General features: G+C 52.2%; 1 protein-coding gene across 1 annotated transcript; it reads right to left on the bottom strand.

Moving 5' to 3' along the window:
• Positions 1-10,046: 10,046 nt before the first annotated feature.
• On the bottom strand, positions 10,047-11,051 carry LOC148591969 (olfactory receptor 14C36-like). The gene has a single exon (XM_088536377.1). It carries the CDS (start codon positions 11,049-11,051, stop codon positions 10,047-10,049), a length of 1,005 nt encoding a protein of 334 aa, XP_088392503.1.
• Between the last annotated feature and the right edge of the window lie 15,947 nt (positions 11,052-26,998).

Consider the following 26,998-nt stretch of genomic DNA (forward strand, 5'->3'; position numbering starts at 1 on the left):
CTTTGTGGACTGATAGGCCCTAAAGTGACTGACTCCTTAGGATGTGCAACTGCAGAGCTGCCCCTGGACATGGCCCAGGGGTTTCTGCAGGGCAGAACTGAGCACACAGAGGGTGATACGATATGGGATCTGTGAGCAATAGCTGGGACAGGACACTGGGATAGAGGAAGAGCTGGTGGCAGGGACAGCTGCAGGCAGCAGAGATGGGCAGGGAAGGGGCATGGGGTGCAGGGCAGGAGCCTCCTCCTCTGCAGCCAGACCTGCAGCAGAGGAGAGGGGCAGCTCTCCTGCCACAGGTCATTGCCTGGAACAATTTATGGAACAATTCCATAAAACTATGTTCCTCAAACCCCTTTGTGTAGTCTTGGGAGTAAAGATACTGAAAAGCCTGTCTACATCTTGAGTGGATTTCACCTGACATAGAAGGTGAATGTCCAAGCGTGCCTCAGTTCCTGCTACTGTACGGCATAACAGACTCCCTGGAGTTCCCGTGTTGATGTCCCTGCTTCTCACAACAAACAGTGCAAAATGGAGTTCAAGCAAAGCAACTGCACTAAGATACTCTTACTAAAGGGAGGTAATGGAGGACGGTGTCAGACAACTGAATGACTTCACGGCATTTTTCTTCAAAAGTTTCTCTTAACTTCTCCATATCTTCTATTCTTTAGACAGTCCCATGTGACTGAAGGAACTAATGTCCAACAGCAGCTCACTCATCGAGTTCCTCCTCCTGCCATTCGCAGACACGCGGGAGCTGCAGCTCTTGCACTTCTCACTCTTCCTGGTCATCTACCTGGCTGCCCTCCTGGCCAACGGCCTCATCATCACAGCTGTAGCCTGCGACCACCGCCTCCACACCCCCATGTACTTCTTCCTCCTCAACCTCTCCCTCCTCGACCTTGGCTGCATCTCCACCACTGTCCCCAAATCAATGCACAATTCTTTGTGGAACAACAGGGTCATTTCATACTTGGAATGTGCTGGGCAGGTCTTTTTCTTCCTTTTTTTCATATCAGCAGAGTATTATCTCCTCACAGTCATGGCCTATGATCGCTATGTTGCCATCTGCAGACCCCTGCACTACGGGACTCTGCTGGGCAGCAGGGCTTGTGTCAAAATGGCAGCAGCTGCCTGGGTCACTGGTTTCCTCAATGCTCTCCTGTACACTGGGAACACATTTTCTCTACCACTCTGCCAAGGCAATGTGGTGCAGCAGTTCTTCTGTGAGATGCCCCAGATCCTCAGAATCTCCTGCTCAGACTCCTACCTCAAGGAAGTTGGTCTTCTTGTGGTTACTGTATGTTTAGTCTTTGGGTGTTTCATTTTCATTGTGGTGTCCTACGTGCAGATCTTGGCTGCTGTGCTGAGAATCCCCTCAGAGCAGGGCCGGCACAAAGCCTTTTCCATGTGCCTCCCGCACCTGGCCGTGGTCTCCCTCTTTGTCAGCACTGGTCTGTTTGCCTACCTGAAGCCCCCCTCCATCTCCTCCCCATCTCTGGATCTGGTGCTGGCTGTTCTGTACTCGGAGGTGCCTCCAGCAGTCAACCCCCTCATCTACAGCATGAGAAATAAGGAGCTCAAGGATGCCATTAGGAAACTCATCCAATTGTTCTAACATCAGCAATATCTGTACTGGGAGATTTGGCATGCAGGATATGTGTTGTTTTTTTGATTTATTTCTTACTTTTGTTCTGTTACATTCCTGCAAAGGAAAATAAATTTTCTGTTTTGTGCCATTTGTCCTGAAGAATCTCTCATGTAAATCTGACTCTTAGCCATGTTCAATTCCAACTGAGTCTGTCTCCCACCGTGACAAGCAGCAGTTGCTGGAGGGGCTGCAGGGCCGGTCTCATGCAGTGCTGGGCAGCAGGGTGGGTATGGAGGGACTGCAGGCAGACAGGGATGGGACCTGCTGGGCACAAGAGCTAGGGAGACAGGGAGTCACTGACCTCATTATGGGGCCTCCTGCCCCTTGTCCTTGCGCTTGCCCTGATTGATGCTGTGGACATGGCTGAGCTGGGTCCTGACCTGGTCTTGTCACCATTCTGCAGAGATGACTTCCCATCTCCAGCTCGACTTGGCCCTCCTAATAGTTTGGAAAGTCTTGGCAAGGGAAGCTGGAACTGAGCAGGTCCCAGAGAGGGCTCTAGATACAAAAACTGTGTGTATGTACAGGGCAGAAAATTTCCTGACAAACAGTTTAAAGGTGTGAGGAGAGCTTCAGATTCAGGGTGCCTACCCAGGAAGGCTGCACGCAGAGTCTTAGGTGCATGAAGCAAGAGCAGCCACATTGGTCTGAGGTTACAATGCCCAGGATGCAGGCAGGGCCAGTAGTGCTGGGATCTATGGACCGAAGATGCCATCCTCCAGTGCTCAAACAAGAGGAGCAGGGCAGGTTTGTGAATGGTAACGGGGGTCAGGCGGAGTCCAGCAGTGGCCAGGTAACACTGGAGGGCTCCAACCAGCCCTGCTTTGGGTAGGAGGTTGGACTGGAAAACTCCAGGGGTCCCTTCCCACAGCAACTTCTCTGCAGCTCCACGGTTTCTTACTCCTTAGCCACAGATCCAGAAGCACTGGAAGCTCACTCTGCGTTGGAAGCCCAAGAAGGTCCTGCTGCTCCTACCTTGAGCAGGTATCCACCTAACACAGAGGGTCCATCTGGCCACAGAGGCATCACCCGTCCAGTGCCCTGGCCAACACAGGCAATTGCAGGGTCTGTTCCTCTCATCACCGCTGCTGCTGTGCCCACGTCAAACTCTCCTGCTGGCAGATGATCTCAAGGCCCAAGGCAGCTCCAGCTCCTCCAGGGCTGCACTGGAGCCGTTCAGGATTGGGCTGAGGTGGGTCTGGCACCACCAGGTGGGTGGGAGAGGGCAGCCCCCTCTGCCACGCTGGGGTTGGGGCTGGGCACAGCTTTTCCCTGGGAGCTCCCTGCAGAGCCGCTCCAGGGGATCCTCCACCTCTGCCCTGGCAGCAGCACCAGCGCTCAGGGTGCCAGGGTGGGAGTGCACAGAGGCAGGAGGGGACGGGCTGCCCCGGGGGAGCATCGAGACCTGCTCTGTGCATGCAGGGATGGAGAGAGGAAATGCAGAGCTCGGCTGGAGCTGGAAAGAGCGAGGGGAGGGGAGGGCAACGCAGAGGCCTCCTGCCAGCACATCCAGAGCACAAGGAAGGAGGGAGGGAAATGGGGGCTGCTGCTCAGCGGGGTCAGGTCTGGGGCAGCCGAGGAGCCGGTCCCTGCCCACCCCAGGCTGTGCCCCACACAGGGCTCGGCAGGCAGCTGGGCTGCAGGACCTGCTGGGCTCTGCTGCACAAGAGAGCTCGTGCAAGCCTGGCCTTTTCCTCTCCCTTGGGATATGGGGACCTGCAGGAGGATGGAGCTGGCCAGGGACCGCCCCACAGCTGGATGGGAACTCTGGTGTGGGACAGTTCAAATGGGATTCCCATTAACCTGTCTTTACAACACGCTCGTTGCCACCACACTGAGTATCCCCAGCTGCCAGGAAGGAATATGATGAAAAAAGCTCCAGACGCCTTTTTTATTTCTTTGATACATTTCAGTTTTTATACCCTGAGTTGGGCTGAGCCTTGTCCACATTTCCCCTACCCAACGCATGCTGGTCTGGCACACTCAGGGAGACATTCACTATCTTTTGATTAATATGGTCAAAGGCATTTGTGCAAACACTTGATCTGCTCAGCTGCAAGATGGTCAACTGATGCACTCGAGTGGTCTTGCAGCTCATTTAAAACAAGGGCCACACTACAGTGCCACCCTTCTGCTTTCCTTGCAAGAACTGTGGCTTCACCCGTGCCCCACTGGAAATAATTCACATCCTTTGGTACCATCTGGAGACATTCCAGAAGGATTTATCAACAAGTTCTGGATAACAACAGGGCTGAATGGAGGGTACTCTTTTCCAGGACTCTTCTCTGCCTCACTGGGCGATCTCCATGGCAGTGACCTACAGAGCCCCTGATGACACGAGTATTTATAAACACTGATAAGATCCCCTCTCTAGCCAGGACACCATTGGCCTTCTCCGCCACAGGAGGCAGCACATGCTGACTCAGGGACAACTTCTTGGCCACCAGGATGCACAGGATCTTCTCCACACAGCAGGTCAACCCCCACCTGTCCTTGTGCATTCCTCCCCAGGTGCTGGTCTTCACTGTGTTGAACTTCATGAGGTTCATCTACATCCAGCTCTCCAGCCTGTCCAGGTCCCTCTGAATGGCTGCATAGTCCTCCAAAGCACCACCACTCCTCCCAGATTTATATCCTCAGCAAACCTGCTGCACTCTGTCCCTTCATGCAGGTCATGAATGAATAAACTGAACAGGACTGGACCTCTGGGGGACACTGCTAGCTACAGGCCTCCAACTAGGCTCTGCGCCACTGAATCACAACCCGAAAGCCTAGAACCAGCTGCTCACATGGAGGTGACCTCACAGGTGCAACCCCACCACATCCCTGATGCTGCCTGAGGCCTTCAGAGACAGCAGCGTCCTCAACCCCCTTCCCCACACAGGAACCACTGCTGCCCTCTCAGCTCCTCTCACCACAGAGACCCCCCACCCACCGCCCACGCCTGCCTGCCTGCTGCCGGCCAATCAGGCACTCACAAAGACATGACGTCACAGCGCCGTCCCGCCCAGCTCTCTGGCCCTGCCCTCCAGGGCAGCAATGGCCTCCCCAGCCCTTCCCCGCCAGGAGCCCAGCCCGGGCTCAGCAGCTGCTCCGCGGAGATGATCTCAGCAGCGCAGAGCCCCGCAGGGCCCGGCTGCTGCCCAATGAGGCGCTGCGGGAGCGGTGACCTCACAGTCACCAGGCAGAGCCAGCCCTGCTGCTGCCCAATCAGCTCTGCCCGCAGCGGGGACCTCCCAAGCAGCAGCCACGCCCTCTCCCTGCAGCTGGCCTATCAGGGGCTGCAGCAGCAGTGACCTCCTCGTGCCCAGCGCAGCCATTGGCTGTGAGGCCCCGCGGGGCTCCTGGCTGTGCTGGGGTCTGTGCGGGGCCAGGGCAGGGAGGGGAGCCCAGCTCGGGGCTGCGGGTGCTGGGGGTGCTGGTGTGGGGGTCTTGGGGGGCTGTGTGAGCTGCTGTGTTGGGCTCAGCCAGCACTGCCCACCCTGGCGTGGGGGAGAAGAGGGGCAGCCAGTGCCAGGGAAACCTTCCCTGGATTCTCTCCTTCTGCCCTATCAGTGACAGTTTCTGTGTGACACCTCAGGAAGGAGTTCCCGAAGCTGGGAGCCTTGATGGAGAGCAGCAGGATCGCTGGGAACAAGAACTGAGGTCCAAGCTGCGCGAGTTCATCCAGCAGTCCCCATCTCACTCATCAGTCCCCACCTCATTTGACTCCATCAGCAGTTTGTGAGATGACCAGCTCCCTGCTGTGCAGCTGATGAAGTTAGCGAATATCCCTACAACCTCCTTTTATGCTCTTCCTCATCTCTGCAGTAGAGTCCTGGGCACCATCTTAAAGAAGAGAACACCCATCTCCCTGGAACCCTGTCAGGGATGTGGCTTTCCAAGTCACTGCCAAAGGAAGGACTTCTTTGGGTTGCTTATTCAGTCTGTGGCAGCTCATCAGTGATGCTGTGAACCCAGCTCTTCATGCTGGGGGTCTTGGCCCCTTCTCTCCCCTGTCTTCTGTGCATCTACCTAAGTCTCCCATTCCCACATGTCCTGCTTAAAGTGACAATTTCTAACATCCCCTTTAGGGCACTATCTGGACACATTGTGACTTCTCCCCATACTCTCAGAGACCCAGCGTTGGTTTGCCCTTTAGGGAGGTTAAACCTTGGTCTGTCTCTCTGTAGTCTGCCCCGTTAGCCAAGTCCTTACTATATGTACGGATTGTATGGACTTAGCATACATTCAAAGAGTGTCATTATTTTCCATGAAACTATACTCTGTTTTATTTTTTATTTTTGTTTCCTTGTAACTAATAGACGATCCTCCTGTGCCTGTTGGCAGCCAGTTGTCTAAGTAAAGCAGGTGAGAACTGGGGCAAGTGAACTATAACATTGAGTGCAGACTTAGGTGGACTAAGGCTGGCTTTCCACATGAGTGATTTTAATTCCCAAGAGACTGATGAGGGAAATGGTAGGGCTGGGGAGGTGAGGAGAAAAATTGTGCATACAGTGCCTGATCTCTGGGACACTGCTTTTCCTACATGTGCTGACTTCATTAGGAGTCACTCTGGATGGCGATGAATTGAAAGGTGTGCTGTCACCTATTCTTTAGAATAATAATAGAAAACTTTAAAAAGATGAAATACTTGTATATGATTGTTGTCTTCAGCTTTCAGCTACACTCCCCAAACCTCTCCAATTAGCCATGGACACTTGAAGGAAATAGCAGGGAGAGTCCTGGTATATCAGAGCTTTTTGCTTTTTAATGAGCTCCATGCAGTACTTGGAGCTGAGTCCATGAGTTGCAGCTGTTGAAAGGAGATTGAAGAAATCAGTGAAGAAGTCAAAGTGAGAAGGAAACTCTGAAGTTTTGTAGAGCATTAGTGGATCCCACTGAGGCCATTAACTACAACAACTCAGCAGGGGCTGATTAAAGCTAAAATATATAATCATTGGTAATAGTTAGGTAGAGAAAATACTCAGGTGGCTCTGATGCTGAATACACCCTTGATGTGTTTGATCAAGGAAAATGGCAGAGCACAGGCAGAGAAACCCTGGGAAGGGAGATTCTTTCCTCCACGTGTTGCCCATGTCCTCCCTGGCATCAGTGTTTGGGTAAGGGTGGGCAATGCTGAGTGCAGGACAAACACACGACACCTCCCAGGGTCCCCAGAAGGATAAAGGGGGCAAAGAAGTTCTGATGATTCGGGGTAGGCCTCGGTGAGAGACAGAACAGCCATAGTCAAGAGGATAAAGACCTCCATTCTGTTGGGGCCCTGGCAACGCCCTTGGCCATCTCTACCACAGGTCATCCTAGACCTGCTCCTGTGTCCCTGGAGACTATGGACACCCAATCTGCTTCCCCAGCAAGTTCTCACAAGAGGTTCTCCTTCACTTCCTTGAGGGTTTTTCCATCCTGAGTGGCTGTTTCTTGAAACACAAAGTCATTGGTGGTGACAGACTCACTCTGGGTGCCCTGTAGCACTACTGCTCTACCCTTCAAGTGATATTTCTTCATCCTATTGCCCAGTCTGAGCTTCCCAAGCTGTATTTTGGTCCTGTTTCACTTTTCATGCGGCTTCCCACTACCAAGGAAATCTCTTGGCAGCCCCACAATGTGGGGACCAATATAACCTTGTGTGTCACAACAGAGTGGAACATGAGGAACTGAAGTGCCAGGGCCTGAACGACAGGCCCGAGTCGGAGTTGAGTTAGAGATGAATACGGCGCTGCCTTTGCAGTACAAAACACTCGCCTGTAGAATTGTTCATGCCAGCTTGCATGGAGGCTTATTAAACTGTAGCTTTTTTAAGCTCTCGTGCAGCTGTATTTGACCTTGAAGGGAACCCTCCCATCCAAGGCCTGGGCTCTGACCAGATCCCCATCCCACATGATAGGGAAAGTATGCCACATCAGATGTCACTGCTCACAAACAAAATGCAAGTTATCATGATTTGCTGATTTGACTCTATAAAAGATGGACACACTTGCTGCGATTTTGGAGACCTCACGGGTGGATGCACCACGTAAGACCTCCCAGTTGCCGGGAAGGTTCTCCAAATCCTCACCACAACAGGGACTCCCCAGTGACTGCGGATCTGTATGACACTAACATATTTAGGCAATTGGTGATGTATCTTTTAATCACTCTTCTCTTTCTCGTATACTCATGGTTAGGTGCATTACCTTGCTTATTTTGTCTGATGCTAAAATCAGTGTGCAATAAGCTCCTTTGGTTAAATACATCATTCTGTACTGCCTTAATTTTAATTGTGAAATAAGACCATTGTTTCCAGTGGGGTCTGGTTCTTTCTGTTGCCCCGTCTGCCGACTGCTCCAGAGCTGTGCCGGTGCTCTTCTTTCTCATCATGCTCCTTTGTATGCCCCAAGCCCTGGGCCCTTATGGCCCTGAGTAGCAAGTGTGCGTTACAAGCAGGATGCAAATTATTGCCTGATGACTTTTAAAAGAAGGGAAAGATGCCTCTTCTCTTGCTGCTCTCCAAGAAAAAGCAGCCCAGCCTGATGCAGGCAATGCCTGTAACAAGACAAAGCAAGGTAGAGCAAGGTCCTTCCTTGCGCTCCGCTTCTTCTATTCCCAGTTGTCACTTTGACCATGCAGGTGGCAGGTGAAGTTTTCTGAGGTGTGAAACACAGGAATAACACCAGAGGAGAAACTGCCACTTGTGCACTTTGAGATGTGATCGTGACACATGCAATGGTGCAGTGTGACAAACAGAGAAGGGGTAAAGGGAAGCAAGCTAACCATCAGGAGGCATGAAAGCAGTGCGAGATGCAGTGTCATAAATGCAGCATTCCAATGTGAGACCCTTTTTGCATCTATCGGGTGGTGCTCAGAGAGTCTCTGATGTGTGAAGGTCACTTGCCAAGGGCCAGAGGTACAAGCAGTGTAACTGGAGGGACTCGATTTCTCCAGTTCATGGAGCTCTGTCGGACGTGGGCACTGAACAGTGCAAGAGAGTCCCCTCAGAGCCCATGGTTTTGTGGGTGTCCAGTTTGCTGAAGTGAGCCCTACTCAGATCCTCCTCCAGCAAGGGAAAGTCTTCCTTTCTCCATTGCTCCATGGTCTCCAGGGCCTGGGATTACTGAGGGTCACTCTTAGCACTAAAGCCTAAGGCAAAGTCGGCCTTTTCTGTGTCCTCTCTCACCAGGACTCTTGGCCCATTTAGCATCAGCACTGTATTTTCCCTAGTCAGCCTTTTGTTCCTGCTGTATTGTATTTTAAATAATTATTTATTATTATTTGATTCAGGAATGTAAAAATTCATAAAGAAATAAGTGAAAAGCACATGTTTCATGCCAAGTACATGGGAATGACAAGTGACTGCACACAGGACAGTTTTTGGCACTGACATTGTACCCATTGGGGATTTTTCCTCAGCGCCTCCTTGAGCTCCTTGTTCCTCATGCTGTAGACAAGGGGGTTCAGTGCTGGAGGCACCACTGAGTATAGAATGGCCAGTAGAGAGAGATCCAGAGCTGGGAAGGGTATGGAGGCGGGAGAGGGGAGATAAAGTGGCTAAGGGTGACATTTCACTGCCCCTGTGACTGGGGGTAGGAGTCAGACCCAACCAAATGGGTATCATGACCTCTAATCCCTCCAGGGGACTGCAGATGACTGCACAGTCCAGGGCACCTGGACTGCAGGGCGTTTCCAAGGGTGCTCGTTGTGTCCAGTTGTGCCTATACATCCTGCCCCTGGTATTTGATAGATGGTGACCCAGAGGGCTCTCCGTTCTCCCTTCTTCCTGACAGTTGAGTCCTCACTGCCTCTCCTGAGACTGCAGAGTCCTCTTTTGCCTGCGAATACCCAGTGCTTTACCTCTAAGAAACTCCGTTTTTGAGGACCTCTCCCTTTATGAGGCTCTACTCACCGGCCATCCCAGGCATATGCTGTCCCAGGAGGATCTCTGTGCTCTCCTGACACCGCCAGCTTCCCCTCCATGAGAACAGCCATCTGACACTGTGCCTTAATACGTAGGAGAGCTGTGCGTGTGTAAATCCATGACCATTCAGTGTCTCCACTATCCTTGGACTCTGATAGGGGAATTCCCAAACCAGCCCTTGGTCTCTGAAAGATCATTACATGATTCTGAGCTCTGTGTTGCTGAACCCATGGAGAATCCTGTGCAGCAGGCCCTTGAGGGGTGCAAGTCCTTGGGCCTATTCTTGACACCAGCTTTGGAGGAAAAGCCCAGCTTTCACGCATTGTACTGATAGAAATTACTTTATTACAGAGATACTGTTAGGGAGCCAGTCCTTGTCCAGCATTCGACACAATTGAGGGTATCAGGGGAGACAGAGCAGACACCGTAAAAAGGGGAATGAATACAAGTAGTTGTGTAGGAACACGGTAACAATTATTATCACTAGTAAAAGTCATAATAAAAATATCATGAAGAAGCAATGGTCAATCCATTTATGGGATACAGAAAGAGTAATTTGCAGAGAGATGGGGAAAAATTACCACTGCTTAAAAAGGTGCATGAAATCACTTTCCTAATGGCATCCTTGAGCTCCTTGTTCCTCATGCTGTAGATGAGGGGGTTCAGGGCTGGAGGCACCACCGAGTACAGAACAGCCAGCACCAGATGCAGAGCTGGGGAGGAGATGGAGGGGGGCTTCAGGTAGGCAAACAGAGCAGTGCTGACAACCATACAGACCACGGTCAGGTGTGGGAGGCACATAGAAAAGGCTTTGTGCCGGCCCTGCTCTGACGGGATCCTCAGCACAGCAGCCAAGATCTGCACATAGGACAACACAATGAAAGTGAAACACCCAAAGAATAAACAGGCACTAACCACAATAACCCCAGCTTCCCTGGGGTAGGAGTGTGAGCAGGAGAGCTTGAGGATCTGGGGGATCTCACAAAAGAACTGTTCCACCGCATTGCCTTGGCAGAGGGGTAGGTAAAATGTGTTCCCAGTGTGCAGGAGAGCATGGAGGAAACCACTGGCCCAGGCAGCTGCTGTCATTCTGACACAAGCTCTGCTGTCCAGGAGGGTCCTGTAGTGCAGGGGTCTGCAGATGGCAACGTAGCGGTCATAGGCCATGACTGTCAGGAGAGAACACTCTGCTGACATGAGAAAGGCAAACATAAAGACCTGTGCAGCACATCCTGAGTAGGAAATGGCCCTGGTGTCCATCAGGGAATTGTGCATGGATTTTGGGAGAGTGGTGGAGATGGATCCAAGGTCGAGGAGGGAGAGGTTGAGGAGGAAGAAGTACATGGGGGTGTGGAGGCGGTGGTCGCAGGCTACGGCTGTGATGATGAGGCCGTTGGCCAGGAGGGCAGCCAGGTAGATGGCCAGGAAGAGCGAGAAGTGCAAGAGCTGCAGCTCCCGTGTGTCTGCGAATGCCAGGAGGAAGAAGTCAGCAAGAGAGCTGCTGTTGGGCATTTCGCCCCCAGTCTTTGGGGACTGTCCAAAAAAGAGAAGACATTGAGAAGTTAGTTGCTCATTTTTCATACATCCTCCCCCCATGCACTCTCACACTGCCTCTGTCTTTACTGAGAGGATCTTTTTCTCAGTACTTTGCTTGAGTGCTGCTTTGCACTTGCTGAGTGTGCTGCGAGGAGCAGGGACCTCAGCCCCTGGACTCCAGGGAGTCTGTCCTGCTGTGCAGCACTGGGAATCAGGGAACAGAGGTGATGAGCTTGACCATTCACCATTTCTGTCAGGTGAAGTCCACTCAAGACATCAACGAGCCTTTCAGCATCTTCCCTCCCCAATATAAAGAGGGTGGTTTGAGGAACAGAGTTTCATTGAATTGTTCAATATTTTTTATTTGATTGGAGCTGTGCTTGTCACCCCTGGGGAGTGTTCCTCAAGATAGACCTCTTTGGCATTTCTACTGAGTCCAGAGACAAAATCATCCACTGTTGCTGTGTGCAGATTAGGGACATCTCATTTGTCTCTCAGACTATTTCCCTATGCTGGAGGATGATCACACTCCTCTACTATACTAACAGGAGATCAGACCTTGCAGAGGGCAGAGGAGTCCCATTTCACAATGCAGATTTTCAATTTCTCGCCCTTTCCCCATACACTTAAGAGAGTCGCCTCACTCCCCTTCTTGCCAAGAGCACACAGGGCTCTTTTCAACTGCCCATAGACAGATTCTCCCCACCACCTCCATACCCTCAGCATCTCTGCAGCTTCCTCACGGGTCTCTCTTAGCAGTGAGGATGGGCTCTCCTTAAGCGAGATACAGCTCATTTCCCAGCCCTGTGCACTGCATTTCATGGAGCTGCACAGGACAGAAGGGAGAAGGAAAGCCTCCTTCCCTGCAGACAGCTTTGTTCCACAGAACACTCCAGAAAGCTCAACAGCATTGCCCTGTAGCCAGACACTCACCGTGTAAACAGCTGTGAAGATTTTGCTGTGCACTGAGTTCTGCTCTGTGCCCCTTGCTCCAAACCACCATTCATCCTTCGCTGCCTTCTCTCCTCCTCTGTCTGCAGCAGCAGGCAGTGCCCGCAGCCGTGCTGCTCTTGGCACAGGAGCTGCTCCTGCACTCGGCTGTCTCTGGGCAGTGCTGACAGGCTGCCACGAGCTGCGGCTCAGCTCAATTCATGAATTACTCTGTCCCTTGGGATTCCTCCCTCTGGGATATGTTCCATCAAGTAGAGTCACTTGTTTTCCTTCTCTAAAGAGTACAGGGATACAGATTCCAATGTTGCAATTTATTTCATCAGACAATGATTATCTACCAAAGTTAGAAATGTCCCACATGAAGTCCTGATTCACGTCTCTTAACTAGGCAGGATACCCAGACAGGGATAAGAAGGGAGCTTGTTGATACATGGTGCATATATGGGTCAGATGACTTATTCAGATGGCTTATTGGGACTCCGCATGTCTGTTCAGAAGCGCCAGGTTTGGAGAAGGATTCAGCTAACTCATGAACTCCACAAATACAAGGCAGGTGGGATTCCCCCTTACCAGGCCAGGCATGCACATCATCTGCTTGCAAGCTCCTGGCCTAAAGGTCCTAATGGAATCACTGGAGATAGAGCTTCAGTTGGAGTCCAGGTCAGGAATTTCCTTGTTCATCTCTAATGACCCTGGATGCCTTCTATCCTACTAGAGCAGCACTCACAATAAAGCTGAGGGACAGGCAGATCCCTACACCTCAAAAAGCTGATTTATTCCAGTTGAGACCATTTATAGAATCACAGAATGGTTGAGTTTGGAAGGAGCTTTGCAGATGATCTAGTTCAAATTCTTTGGTCAAGCAGTGTCACCTACAGCAATGTTTGCAAGCACCTGGGAGGACAGCAGCAGGCACATGGCACTGCTCCTGCTTGGGAGGGGGATCGCATAGTCAGGACATTGTCTGTGCTCCTGACTGGACAGCACCAGGCATTAGCAGGTCCATCCATGTCTGTGAGGGTGGCCGTGAGCTCTGCTCTTTGCTGAGTCCCGGGCAGGCCAGCAAGAGGCGCCTGGCTGGGCAGTTCCTTGGGAGGTCCCTGCTGGCAGAGCAGCTGCGAGGCCAGCGCTGGCCCATGGCTGGGGACGGGCTCTGAGGCCGCTCCTGTCCCAGCAGCAGCGCGGCCGGCAGCGGGGTCTGGTGCAGACACAGGGGAGGTCCCTTGTGTGCGCGGAGCTGCCGGGGCAGCAGCAGGCACTGCCTGTGAGGCCAGGGGTGTCTCAGCAGCGGGCAGGGACACGGAGGCCATTGCGGGGACGCTGCCGGGAGGTCCCTGCTCTCTGCAGGGCTGGCTCTGTGCTGACGCGTGGGCGTCGGCTGGTGACGTCACTGCTGCCACAGCCCCTGATAGGCCAGGCCGCGCAGCTGGTTGTGACGTCAGCAGCCCCTTCCTGGCCGGGGCGGCTCTGCCGAGGAACCTGGTGTCCCTGCAGCCCGCGGCGGCAGCAGCCCACGCTGGGCTGTGCGCGAGCGAGGTCCCCCTGCCCGAGGAGCTGCTGGGCCAGCAGGAGGCTCACGGCGGGTGCTGGCGCTGAGGTCGCTGCTGCCAGAGCAGTGAGGGGCCAGCAGCAGCGGCGGGGACAAGAGGGTTTGCTGAGGGTGCCCCGTGGAGGGGCTGACACCTGCGGAGCTCTGCAGCCCTGGAGAAAGGCAGCTCCTTAATCAAGAGGAGGGAGATGGAGCGTTTAGCATCATGAATTTGTGCCGCTGTGAGCGTTATCTTCTCTGGCGAACGTGGACAAGGAGCAGAGATTTGCGGCCAGTTACCATTGGACCAGGGAGTCCAGCAAGATCTTTTAGGCTGCTAAATGAACCCAGTGCCTAAGTGAGCATGGTGTAACAAGAGCAGTGGTGTTAGTAATTTATGATTGCCATGCTGCTTGTGCTGCAGTAATTCCCCTCCCTGTCTGATGGGTGAGTTAATGTAGACTCGGCTGAATTGCACTCTGAAGATGTGGTAAGGGAAATGATGGGCACTGTCTCCAGCAGCAAGTTCACAGAATCACAGAGTGGTTAACATTGGAAGGGACCTCTAGAGATCATCTAGTCTAATGTCCCAGCTCAAGCAGGGACACCTAGAGCATGTGGCACAGGGTGGCATCCAGGTGAGTTTTGAAGATCTCCAGAGAAGGAGACTCCACCACCTCTCTGGGCAGCCTGTTCCAGGGCTCTCACACTCTCACAGTAAAGTTCTTCCTCACATGGAGATGGAACTTCCTGTGTTTCAACTTGCACCCATTACCCCTTTTCCTGTCACTGGCCACCACCAAGAAGAGTTTGGCCCCATCCTCCCTACAGTCACCCCTAAGGTACTTATTTCTACATGTTGATCAGATCTCCTCTCAGTCTTCTCTTCTCCAGACTAAACAGGCCCAGCTCGCTTAGTCTTTCCTCATATGATAGATGCTCCAGTCCCTTAATCATCTTGGTTGCTTTATGCTGCACCCTCTGTAGAACCTCCATGTCCCTCCTGTACTGCAGAGCCCAGAACTGCACACAGTACTCCAGGTGAGGCCTCACCAGAGATGAGGAGAGAGGGTAACATCTGCTGGCAACACTGCTCCTGATGCAGGCCAGGATGCCATTGGCCTTCTTGGCCACGAGGCACATTGCTGAATCATGGTTAACTACTTGTCAACCAGGATTCCCAAATCCCTCTCTGTGGAGCTGCTTTCCAGCAGGTCAACCTCTAATCTATACTGGTGCCTGGGGTTTATCCTCCCCAGGTGCAGGACCCTGCACTTGTCCTTGTAATGTGATGCTGGGCAATATTTCTAAATGCCTCTGCCTTTGCCTCTGCCTTTTTTCTCCTCTACATTCCCCTATTAGTCTGGAGCTAAGTAACAAGATCCCAGTCTACCCAAGGGGTATCTGCTGGTTTGAGTGCCCTGAGGTATCTGATAGTTTTAGTGAGTATCGGAATGACCCATCCTTATGCTTGGCAGGTCTGTCCTTAAAGACCTGCTGGCTTTCCTGAGCTCTGATATCCTTGAGGGCTGCTGCCTGGGATCCCCCACCAGTCCCCTAAACAGGCCAGGATGTCAGCTCTTCTGAAGCCCATTCTCCATTCTGCTACTGTCTTTCTGCACTCCCCTCAGCATTAGGCACTCCAGATTCTCATGGTCACAGTAGGCAAGGCAGACACTGACTATCCCATCCCTGATCGGTTTGTCCTTGTTTGAAATGTCCAGATACCAGAAAGCATCGTCCTTATCAGCCCATCTGGCAGCTGTGCAAAAAAGTTCACCTTAATGCCCTCCAGAAGCCTCCCAGACTGCTTGCACCCTGCAGTTTGCCTTTCCAGGTCCTGATAGGGGGATTAAAGTCTGCCCAACAAGAACCAGGGCCAGTGATCCACAGACTTTTTTTATACTGCCGAGAAATAGGAGAGCTCCCTCTTGAGATGCTCACCCACAAGCTCTCACTTCAGACCTTGCCTCTTCCAAGGAAGAGCTCCACACATCCAGTATGCTCCTTCACCCAAAAGGCATCCTCCCTCATCTTCCATTGATCATCATTCCAATGATATTTCAGGCCTGTGACAGCTTGCACATCTTCACATGCTTCTGCCTCTATTTCAGGCTGCCTACACTTGCACATATTTGGGCTACAGAGCTGCAGCTGTGGCACAGAGAACAAAATGGTCACAGAGAAACCTGTTACCAAGAGGCAGACACTGGGTGTGCAATGGCCCAGTTCAGAGCAGAGCCATGCCGTCATATATAGCAGGAACAATGCAATGGTGGAAGCAGCTTCCTACTAAGGAAGTGAATCCAGCAGTGTCTGAGGCCAGGAGGACACAGAGCTGGGCCATTGAGAAACAGCAGAAAAGGGGGTTCTGCCTGAGGTGACTCTGTGGCTCTACTGGACCTATGACAGACTTCTTGCACAAATCTCCAGGAAGGACAAGGTGCCCCTGACGATGTCCATGGACCTTGACAGCCTGTGATCCAGACATGCTGAGGTCCTCATTAGCCCAGTCCCTGTTCATATAATATGATGGAGTGAGCAGAAGTTGAGGGGAGGAGAGCAAGAAGGGCTTGAGAGTGCAAAGAATCTCAAGATACCTTGGTGTGATGTGCCTCTCATTTATGCAGCACACATGAATGTAGACAGGATGGACTTTCCCTACAGACAGTGCTGGATTTCATTTGTTTGGGTTCAGGATGGAACCTTAGGATTCTCTGCAGCACTTGCCCAGCAAGCGCTCCAAAGGGGATAGTTTCCCTGCAGGTCCAATCTGCTAGAGACATATGGTTGAGCTGGACAACCCAGGCATCTGACAAGGCTCTTCCAGCACTTTTCAACACCATCAAATCAAGTGTCTGTGCTGAATTACAAGAGCTGCTGGTTAATACTGGAATCTTCCTATGCCTCAGCTGGAGTGAGTGGGGCTCTAGTTGTGTTTGGCACCAAGAGGTCATTTCAGATAGCCAAGACAATTCCCCACCTGATCCTCATCTCATCCTCTAGGATGATGCAGGTCCCCCAATTCCTGCATCAGAGCAAGCAGACACTGACATCACATCTGTGTGTGGCACATCTGCTTTGGACCACATCTGTCTCTTTAATTGTCACCAGATATCTGTGTAAGAGACTGACTCTTCCATCTGCAATGATTATCCCTATGATTATAGTGGGATCTTAGACAGAGCACACATGCACACCTCTGTGTTGTGCTCACTTTGTTTTTGGCAAGGGGAATCCCACCGATGGTGTCTGTGGAATTTACAGGAAAAATCAAAATATCACTTCAGACTCAGGCCTGGGGGGTCTGAATTCTGTAATGCCCACATTGATTAATCCTAATCAAAACCTGAACCATGTCTCAGTGAGCTCACTTTTGTCCCATCTAGGCATCCCTGTCTGACTGTGAGATGGAAATCATTCTTCCAGAGTCGGACATTCACAACTTTCATAGCTCCTCATTACCTGATGAAATGAATTGCAATGTTGGAATCCCTCTCCACTCACGAGAAAAGGAAAACAGATGATTATTTTAGTTTGTTTGAGGGAACATTCCCCAGGAGGAGGGAGCACAAGGGACAGAGAAATTGGTGAGTTCAGCTGTTCCTCTGCTCCTGAGCGGGGCCAGGCTCCTGGGACGGAGGCAGCTCGTGGCAGCCTGGCAGCACTGCCCAGAGACAGCCGAGTGCAGGAGCAGCTCCTGTGCCAAGAGCAGCAGGGCTGCGGGCACTGCCTGCTGCTGCAGACAGGGGAGGAGAGAAGGCAGCGAGAGGGGAACGGCAGTGTGAAGGAGAGAGGAGAGCTTGTTGTGGGAGAAACCTTTCCAGCCCTTGACATGGTGAGCGGGGCAAATCTGCTGATGTTCCTGGAGGTCTCTTCTGAACTCAATGCATGTAATTATGGATCGAGATTTTAAAGGTCTCTCTCCTGGAGTATCCAGGACATGGCAGGAGGAGGAGATGCTTCAGAGCAGGGATTCCCTGCCACACACTCACAGGGACAGGGCATCCTGCTCCCTTCTCTCGGGTAAGACGCCGGGGTGTGAAGCTGCGGTCTGCACCCAGCTCTGCATGGGCTGTGATTGAGAGCAGCATCCCCCAGGCCCAGGGTGCTGTGTGCCCGGGACAGTGACTCTGCAGCCTGCGAGGGGCAGCACTGCCCAGGGTGCTCCCCACAGCGCTGCGGGGAAGCGCTGCGTGGGGGGACAGACACCCGTGAGGGCAGGTTCATTCTGCTGCTAAGAGGCTGCTGCAGGGTGAAGTCTGCTCACAGCTCCAGCTCATACACTGGGCATGTGCGAGGGGTCCTTTACAGGAGCAAGATCAGAAGGGCCACTTGAAAGGGAAGGAGCTTTCCTTCCTCTCTCTGCTCTTTCAGCATCCTGAATATTGCAGGGGGAATGAAGGAACAAGTTTTCTGTTTTGGCAGGGAACTGGGAGTCCTAGATCTTCATGCCTAGAGATCAATAGGTCTGTGAGAAGCCTCAGCAAGGTGCTTCATGCCCACCTTAGCCTACAGGTAGCATCCATATCATCTTTGTGGATTCCTAGGACCTCATGTGACCAACTCCTTAGGATCTGCAACTGCAGAGCTGCCCCTGGACATGGCCCACGGGGTTCTGTAGGGCAGAACTGAGCACACAGAGGGTGATACGATATGGGATCTGTGAGCAATGGCAGGGACGGGGCACTGGGATAGAGCTGGTGGCAGGGACAGCTGCAGGCAGCAGAGATGGGCAGGGAAGGCGCAGGGGGTGCAGGGCAGGAGCTGCCTCCTCTGCAGCCAGACCTGCAGCAGAGGAGAGGGGCAGCTCTCCTGCCACAGGTCATTGCCTGCCGCCCCACCAAAGGGCTAAGAGGGACTGCCCTGCGACGTCCCCCTCGGAGAGGTGACATACCCAGCCGGTAAAGTGAAAGGTTTCCAGAAGGGCCTCTCTGTCCCTCTCCTTGCCCCCCCTGGCAGCACATTGATGGTGTTGCTCCTTGTTTCCCCTATCGTCCATGCTTTTCCTGTTCTTGCCCTCAGCCTTCTGCAGCTGGATGTTTTCAGCTGCAGTTCAGACACTGATGCTACAAGTTGTGTGACAGAGGGGTCTGCACGGGAGTGAGATTTCCCAAGCCCCCTTTTGTCCTGTGGAGCTCCTGGAAATGCAGCCTGTGAGCCTAGGAATTGCACTGACTCTCCCTTAAGGAGAGCCTGTCTTCAGTGCTAACGCTCCTTTTGCTGTTTCCCTGTGGTGTCCCGCCAGGCTGCCACCTGCCCTCCAGAAAGGCTCTGCTGTCTCATGGCCAATCTGTGATACCTGAGCGATGTGTGAGGAAGCTGCCGAGATGCTGAGGGTATGGAGGTGGTGGTGGGAGGCTGTCCGTGAGCAGCTGAAATGAGCCCTGTGTGTCTCTGGCCAGGAGTGTGGAGACCTCCCTTAGGTGTGTGGAGAAAGGAAGAGAAATTTGGAGATGGGCACTTTGAAACTGCACAGTTCTGCTCTCAGCAGAGCCTGGTCTCCTTTGAGGGCAGCATAATGAACACGATGATCCTCTAGCTCAAGGAGACATGAGTACAGGACAGATGAGAACAAGACTAATAGCTAAACAAGATAAACTGCACTAAGATACTCTTACTAAAGAGAGGTAATGGAGGACGGTGTCAGAAAACTGAATGACTTCAGGGTTTTTATGTTCAAAACATTGTCTTAACTTCTCCATATCTTCTATTCTTTAGAGATTCCCACATGACTGGAGGGAGCTAATGTCCAACAGTAGCTCCCTCAACGAGTTCCTCCTCCTGCCATTCTCAGACATGCGGGAGCTGCAGCTCTTGCACTTCTCGCTCTTCCTGGCCATCTACCTGGCTGCCCTCCTGGCCAACGGCCTCATCATCACAGCCGTAGCCTGCGACCACCACCTCCACACCCCCATGTACTTCTTCCTCCTCAACCTCTCCCTCCTCGACCTGGGCTCCATCTCCACGAATGTTCCCAAAGCCATGGCCAATTCCCTGTGGAACACCAGGGCCATTTCCTATTCGGGATGCGCTGCCCAGGTATTTTTCTTCCTCTTCTTGTTTGCAGGAGAGTTTTATCTCCTCACAATCATGGCCTATGACCGCTATGTTGCCATCTGCAGACCCCTGCACTATGGGACCCTCATAGACAGCAGAGCTTGTGTCAGAATGGCAGCAGCTGCCTGGGCCAGTGGCTTTATCTATGCTTTCTTGCACACCGGGAACACATTTTCCCTACCCCTCTGCCAAGGCAATGTGGTGGAGCAGTTCTTCTGTGAGATCCCCCAGATCCTCAAGCTCTCCTGCTCAGATTCCTACCTCAGGGAAGCTGGGATTATTGGGGTTAGTGCCTGTTTAGGCTTTGGGTGTTTCGTTTTCATTGTGGTGTCCTACGTGCAGATCTTCAGAGCTGTGCTGAGGATCCCCTCCGAGCAGGGCCGGCACAAAGCCTTTTCCATGTGTCTCCCTCACCTGGCTGTGGTCTCCTTGTTTGTCATTACATTAATGTTTGCCTACCTGAAGCCCCCCTCTATCTCCTCCCCACTTCTAGATGTGGTTGTGTCCATTCTGTACTCGGTGGTGCCTCCAGCCCTGAATCCCCTCATCTACAGCATGAGGAACAAGGAGCTCAAGGAGGCACTGAGGAAACTCATCCAGTGGGTACAAGGTCAATGATAACAACTGTTTCATTCACTCACCAGGATATCTAGCACCGAGACTGTATTTTATCAATTTCTTTCTTTTTTACTTCTCTTTTACATCCATCTTAAAATAATAAATAATAAAATAAAGATACCTAGTTTTTGTCACATCTGCACAGGAATCTCTCATTTAGCCCTTAAACATAGACCATGACAAAGCAGGAAGCCAGGCTTCCCCCTTCACTAGCAGAGAGGGGGGATTCTCTGAGCCTCTTCTTTGAGCTCCCTTGGATGTGCCCAGTGCAGGAGCAGAGTTTCCCTCTGCAGCGTCTTTTCCAGCACTGACACCAAGGGACCTCTGGGGTACAGAGTCACAGCTGGACAAGGGCAGGTGGGCTGAGACCAGGGGTTCACTGTTGTTTAGGAGATCTCAGCTCTCGTGCCTATGGTTAGAGTGGGATTTCAAATCTCTCTCATATGACAGAAATGGCAACCAAGTGTCATCACAGGTTTCCATGGCTCCATGCAAAGCTCCAACACACAAAACTAAACATGACTGAATTGAAAGAAAGTCTAGAGGCAGCCTTCCTGTGGCAGTTCATCTTTCCTGAAGACACATTCCAGGAGGGCAGCAGGACTTTCTCTATTTAGAGTTGTCCTCCCCATTTCCGTGCTGTCCTTCCACGCTTTATTCTGCAGATATGGCCCAGGAAATCTCATAACCTGGTAGAGATAGACTTGTTTTTCCTCGTACCCTGGAAGAACAGGCAGGACCAGTCCTTGGGCTCCCTTAAGCCACAGCTGGATTCCAGAATAACATTTCCATAATAAAAGGGGATTTGCCCTATGATGGCGGTGAATCTGGCCTCTCTTTAGAAACTAAAGTCAAAAAATATGCTCAAGGGTGTGTAATCACAAATGGGCCTGCTCTTCTGCTTGAGAACTCTATGAGATCCAGGGGATGACCTCAGCATTCCAGGGTGATCTGTTAGCCTCAATTTAGGGTTCATCTCTCAGTGACCACTGCAGATAGGCAATAGTCTCTGCATTGCCTGTGCCAGGCTGCCCCACACGTGATTGTGCTGATGAGAGAACCCCCAGGGGATCTCCAGGCACAGGGTTTGCCTGGGAGTGGGCACTGAGTGCAGCTTTAATGAAACAGGGATGACTCACAGTGCAGGGACCAGAAGGTAGAGCACTAAACCCAGGTGCACATGGGGAAAGGAGGGCTCTGCAATCCCCAGAGAGGCAGTGGGGACCCAGGAGGCCCAGGGAAGGGGCAGGGGAGGGCGATTCCTGCACCCGCAGTGAAACACCCCAGCGTGGAGCTAGAGGCCACCCAAGGACATCTCCTGCCACTGCAATATTGTGGGGGCACTGTGAGTACCGTCAGAACTCAGCCACCAGTATCAGTGGCCACAAGGGCACACTGATGGCTCATGCTCAATTTGTTGCCAACCACGATTCCCAGGTCACTTTTTGTGGAGCTGCTCTCCAACAGGTCAACCCCCGTCCTGTCCTGGTGCATGGGGTTACTCCTCCCTAGCTGCAAGACCCATGTTGAACTTCATGATGTTCCTCTACCCTCAACTCTCCAGGCTGTCCAGGTCCCTCTTAAAGCCTGCACAGACCTCTGGGCTATCAACCATTCCTCCCACTTTTCTATTCTCAGCAAACTTGCTGAGGGTGCACTCTGTCCCTTCAGGTCACTGATTAATAAACTGAACAGGCTTTGACTGACTCCCGATACCAATAGTTGCAGGTCTCCAACTAGGCTCTGCACCACTGATCACAACCCTAAAGCCTAAACCCCAAACCCAGCTGCTCACATGGAGGTGACCTCACAGGTGCAAACCCACCACATCCCTGCTGCTGCCTGAGCCCTTCAGAGACAGCAGCTTCCTCAACCCCCTTCCCCACACAGGAACCACTGCTGCCCTCTCAGCTCCTCTCACCACAGAGACCCCCCACCCACCGCCCACGCCTGCCTGCCTGCTGCCGGCCAATCAGGCACTCACAAAGACATGACGTCACAGCGCCGTCCCGCCCAGCTCTCTGGCCCTGCCCTCCAGGGCAGCAATGGCCTCCCCAGCCCTTCCCCGCCAGGAGCCCAGCCCGGGCTCAGCAGCTGCTCCGCGGAGATGATCTCAGCAGCGCAGAGCCCCGCAGGGCCCGGCTGCTGCCCAATGAGGCGCTGCGGGAGCGGTGACCTCACAGTCACCAGGCAGAGCCAGCCCTGCTGCTGCCCAATCAGCTCTGCCCGCAGCGGGGACCTCCCAAGCAGCAGCCACGCCCGCTCCCTGCAGCTGGCCTATCAGGGGCTGCGGCAGCAGTGACCTCCTCGTGCCCAGCGCAGCCATTGGCTGTGAGGCCCCGCGGGGCTCCTGGCTGTGCTGGGGGCTGTGCGGGGCCGGGGCAGGGAGGGGAGCCCAGCTCGGGGATGCTGGTGCTGGGGGTGCTGGTGTGGGGGCCTGGGGGGCTGTGTGAGCTGCTGTGTTGGGCTCAGCCAGCACTGCCCACCCCAGCGTGGGGGAGAAGAGGGGCAGCCAGTGCCAGGGAAACCTGCCCTGGATTCTCTCCTTCTGCCCCCAGCACCCACACAAGGGTTGGAGCTGCCCCACGGGAGCCTTGGGGCTCGGGGAGGCCCCAGCCCCAGGGGTCCTGGCTGCCACGTTGTCCCCTGAGCAAGGTGGGGCCCTCAGGCAGGACTCTTGCAGCAGCCTCCAGCCCTGATCAGCCACTGCCACAGCCTGGGATCCACAGGGGTCTTTGCAGTGACAGTTTCTGTGTGACCCCTTGGGAAGGAGCTCCCGAAGCTGGGAGCCTTGGTGGAGAGAGGCAAGATCCCTGGGAACAAGAACTGAGGTCCAGGCCGTTCATGTTCATCCAGCAGTCCCCATCTCACTCATCAGTCCCCATCTCATTTGACTCCATCAGCAGTTTGTGAGGTGACCAGCTCCCTGCTCTGCAGCTGATGAAGCTGGTGAATATCCCTGCAACCTCCCTTCCTGCTCTTCCTCATCTCTGCATAGTCCTAGGGACCATCTTAAAGAAGAAAACCCCCATCTCCCTGGAACCCTGTCAGAGATGTGGCTTTCCAAGTCACTGCCAAAGGAAGGACTTCTTTGGGTTGCTTATTCAGTCTGTGGCAGCTCATCAGTGATGCTGTGAGCTCAGCTCTGCAGGCTGGGGGTCTTGGCCCATTCTCTACCCTGTCTCCTGTGCGTCTACCTAAGTCTTCCATTCCCACATGTCCTATTTAAAGTGACAATTTCTAACATCCCCTTTAGGGCACTATCTGGACATTTTGTGACTCCTCTCAATACTCTGTTCACTCAGAGACCCACCTGCTCATTTGCCCTTTAGGGAGGTTAAAGCTTGCTCTGTCTCTCTTTAGTCTGCCCCATTAGCCAAGTCGTGACTATATGTACGGATTGTATGGACCTAGCATACATTCAAAGAGTGTCATTATTTTCCATGAAACTATACTCTGCTTTTTTTTTGTTTCCTTGTAACTAAAAGAAGATCTTCCTATGCCTGTTTGCAGCCAGTTGTCTAAGTAAAGCAGGTAGGGATTGGGGCAGGTGAGCTATAACATTCAATGCAGACTTTGGTGGACTAAGGCTGACTTTCAGCAAGAGTGACTTAAATTCCAAAGAGGCTGATGAGAGAAATGGTAGAGCTGGAGAGATGGGGAGGAAGATTGTGCATACAGTGCCTGATCTCTGGGACACTGCTTTTCCTGCCTTTCCTGGCTTTATGAGGAGTCGCTCTGGATGGCTGTGAATTGGCAGTATGCTGTCACCTCTTCTTTGGAATAATAATGCAAAACCTTAAAAAGATGAAATACTTGTATATGCTTGTTGTCTTCGTCTTTAAGCTACACTCCCCAAACCTCTCCAATTTGCCATGGTCACTTGAAAGAAATGGCAAAGAGAGTCCTAGTTTATCAGAGATTTTTGCTTTTTAATGAGCTCCATGCACTACTTGGAGCTGAGTCCATGAACTGCAGCTTTGAAAGGAGATTGAAGAAATCTCTGAAGAAGTCAGAAGGAAACCCTGAAGTTTTGTAGAGCACTAATGGATCCGACTGAGGCCATTAACTAGAACAACTCTCCAGGGGCTGATTAAAGCTGAAAAATATGATCACTGGTAATAGTTAGGTAGAGGGAAACCTCATGTGGCTCTGATGCCGAATACACCCTTGATGTGTTTTATCAAGGAAAATGGCAGAGCACAGGCGGAGAAACCCTGGGAAGGGAGATCCTTTACTCTATGTGTTGCCCAAGTCTCTTCCTGGCATCAGTGTTTGGGTGAGGGTGTGCAATGTTGAGCACAGGACAAACACACAACACCTCCCAGGGTCCCCAGAAGGATAAAGGGGGTAAAGAAGCCCTAGTGATTCGGGGTTGGCCTTGGTGACAGACACAACAGCCATAGGCAAGAGGATAAAGACCACAATTCTGTTGGGGCCTTGGCAGCGCCCTTGGCCACCTCTACCACGGGTCATCCTAGACCTGCTCCTGTGTCCCTTCAGACTATAGACACCCAATCTGCTTCCCTGGCAAGTTCTCACAAGAGGTTCTCCTTCCCTTCATTGAGAGCTTTTCCATCCTCAGTGGCTGTTTCTTGAAATACAAAGCCATGGGTGGTGACAGACTCGCTCTGGGTGCCCTGTAGCACCACTGCTCTACCCTTCATCCTATTGTCCAATGTGAGCTTCCCAAACTGTACTTTGGTCCTATTTCCTCTTTTCATGCTGCTTCCCACTACCAAGGAAATCTCTTGGCAGACCCACAATGTGGGGACGAATATAACCTGGTGTGCCACTACAGAGTGCAACATTGAGGAACTGAAGTGCCAGGGCCTGAACGACAGGCTCGAGTCGGGGTTTAGAGATGAATACGTCACTGCCTTTGCAGTACACAACACTCGCCTGTAGAATTGCTCATGCCAGCTTGCACGGAGGCTTATTAAACTGTAGCTTTTTTAAGCTCTCATGCAGCTGTTTTTGACCTTGAAGGGAACCCTCCCATCCGAGGCCTGGACTCTGACTAGATCCCCATCCCACATGATAGAGAAAGTATGCCACATCAGATGTTACTGCTCACAAACAAAATGCAAGTTATCATGAATTACTGATTTGGCTCTATAAAAGATGGACACTCTTTCTGCAATTTTGGAGACTTCATGGGTGGATGCACAAGACGTCCCAGTTGCTGGGAAGGTTCTCCAAATCCTCGCCACAACAGGGACTCCCCAGCGACTGCGGATCTGAATGATGATGACATATGATGGCATATTTAGGCAATTGGTCCTTCCTTGCACTCAGCTTCTTCTATTCCAATTGTGACTTTGACCATTCTGGTCGCAGGGGAAGTTGTCTGAGGTGTGAAACACAGGAATAACACCAGAGGAGAAATTGCCACTTGTGCACTTTGAGATGTGATCGTGACACATGCAATGGTGCAGTGTGACAAACAGAGAAGGGGTAAAGGGAAGCAAGTTATCTATCAGGAGGCATGAATGCAGTGCTAGATGCAGTGTCATAAATGCAGCATTCCAATGTGAGCCCCTTTTTGCATCTATCGGGTGCTGCTCAGAGAGTCTCTGATGTGTGAAGGTCGCTTGCCAAGGGCCAGAGGTACAAGCAGTGTAACTGGAGGGACTGGATTTCTTCCAGTTCATGGAGCTCTGTCAGATGCGGGCACTGAACAGTGCAAGAGAGTCCCCCCAGAGCCCATGGTTTTGTGAGTGTCCAGTTTGCTGAGGTCAGCCCTACTCACATCCTCCTCCAGCAAGAGAAAGTCTTCCTCTCTCCATTTCTCCATGGTCTCCACGTCCTAGAATTCCTGAGGGTCACTCTTAGCACTAAAGCCTGCGGCAAAGGTGGCCTTTTCTGTGTCCTCTCTCACCAGGGCTGTTGGGCCACCAGGGCTTTTGGCCCATTTAGTAGCAGGCCCATATTTTCCCTAGTCCACTTTTTGTTCCTGCTGTATTGCTGTATTGTATGTTAAATAATTATTTATTATTATTTTATCAGGAAGGTAAGAGTACGCATTGATGAAGAAATAAATGAAGAGCACATGTTTCATGCCAAGTACATGGGAATGACAAGTGACTGCACACAGGACAGTTTTTGGCACTGACATTGTACCCATTGAGCAAGTTTCCTCAGTGCCTCCTTGAGCTCCTTGTTCCTCATGCTGTAGACAAGGGGGTTCAGTGCTGGAGGTACCACTGAGTACCGAATGGCCAGTACAGAGAGATCCAGAGCTGGGAAGGATATGGAGAGGGGAGAGGGGGGAATAAAGTGGCTAAGGGTGACATTTCACTGTCCCTGTGACCGGGGGTAGGAGTCAGACCCAACCAAATGGTTATCACGACCTCTAATCCCTCCAGGGGACTGCAGATGACTGCACAGTCCAGGGCACCTGGACTGCAGAGCATTTCCAAGGGTGCTCGTTGTGTCCACTTGTGCCTATACATCCTGCCCCTGGTATTTGATAGATGGTGACCCAGAGGGCTCTTCGTTCTCCCTTCTTCCTGACAGTTGAGTCCTCACTGCCTCTCCTGAGACTGCAGAGTCCTCTTTTGCCTGCGAATACCCAGTGCTTTACCTCTAAGAAACTCCGTTTTTGAGGACCTCTCCCTTTATGAGGCTCTACTCACCGGCCATCCCAGGCATATGCTGTCCCAGGAGGATCTCTGTGCTCTCCTGACACCGCCAGCTTCCCCTCCATGAGAACAGCCATCTGACACTGTGCCTTAATACGTAGGAGAGCTGTGCGTGTGTAAAT

The sequence above is a fragment of the Tinamus guttatus genome, unplaced genomic scaffold (assembly GCF_059628265.1).
Source record: "Tinamus guttatus ecotype Peru unplaced genomic scaffold, ASM5962826v1 Tinamus_guttatus_pri_ptg000660l, whole genome shotgun sequence".
NCBI lineage: Eukaryota > Metazoa > Chordata > Aves > Tinamiformes > Tinamidae > Tinamus > Tinamus guttatus.

Bases quoted from the DNA above. Each gene is read 5' to 3' on its own strand.
- LOC148591969 (XM_088536377.1), bottom strand. From the start codon at position 11,051: ATGCCCAACAGCAGCTCTCTTGCTGACTTCTTCCTCCTGGCATTCGCA.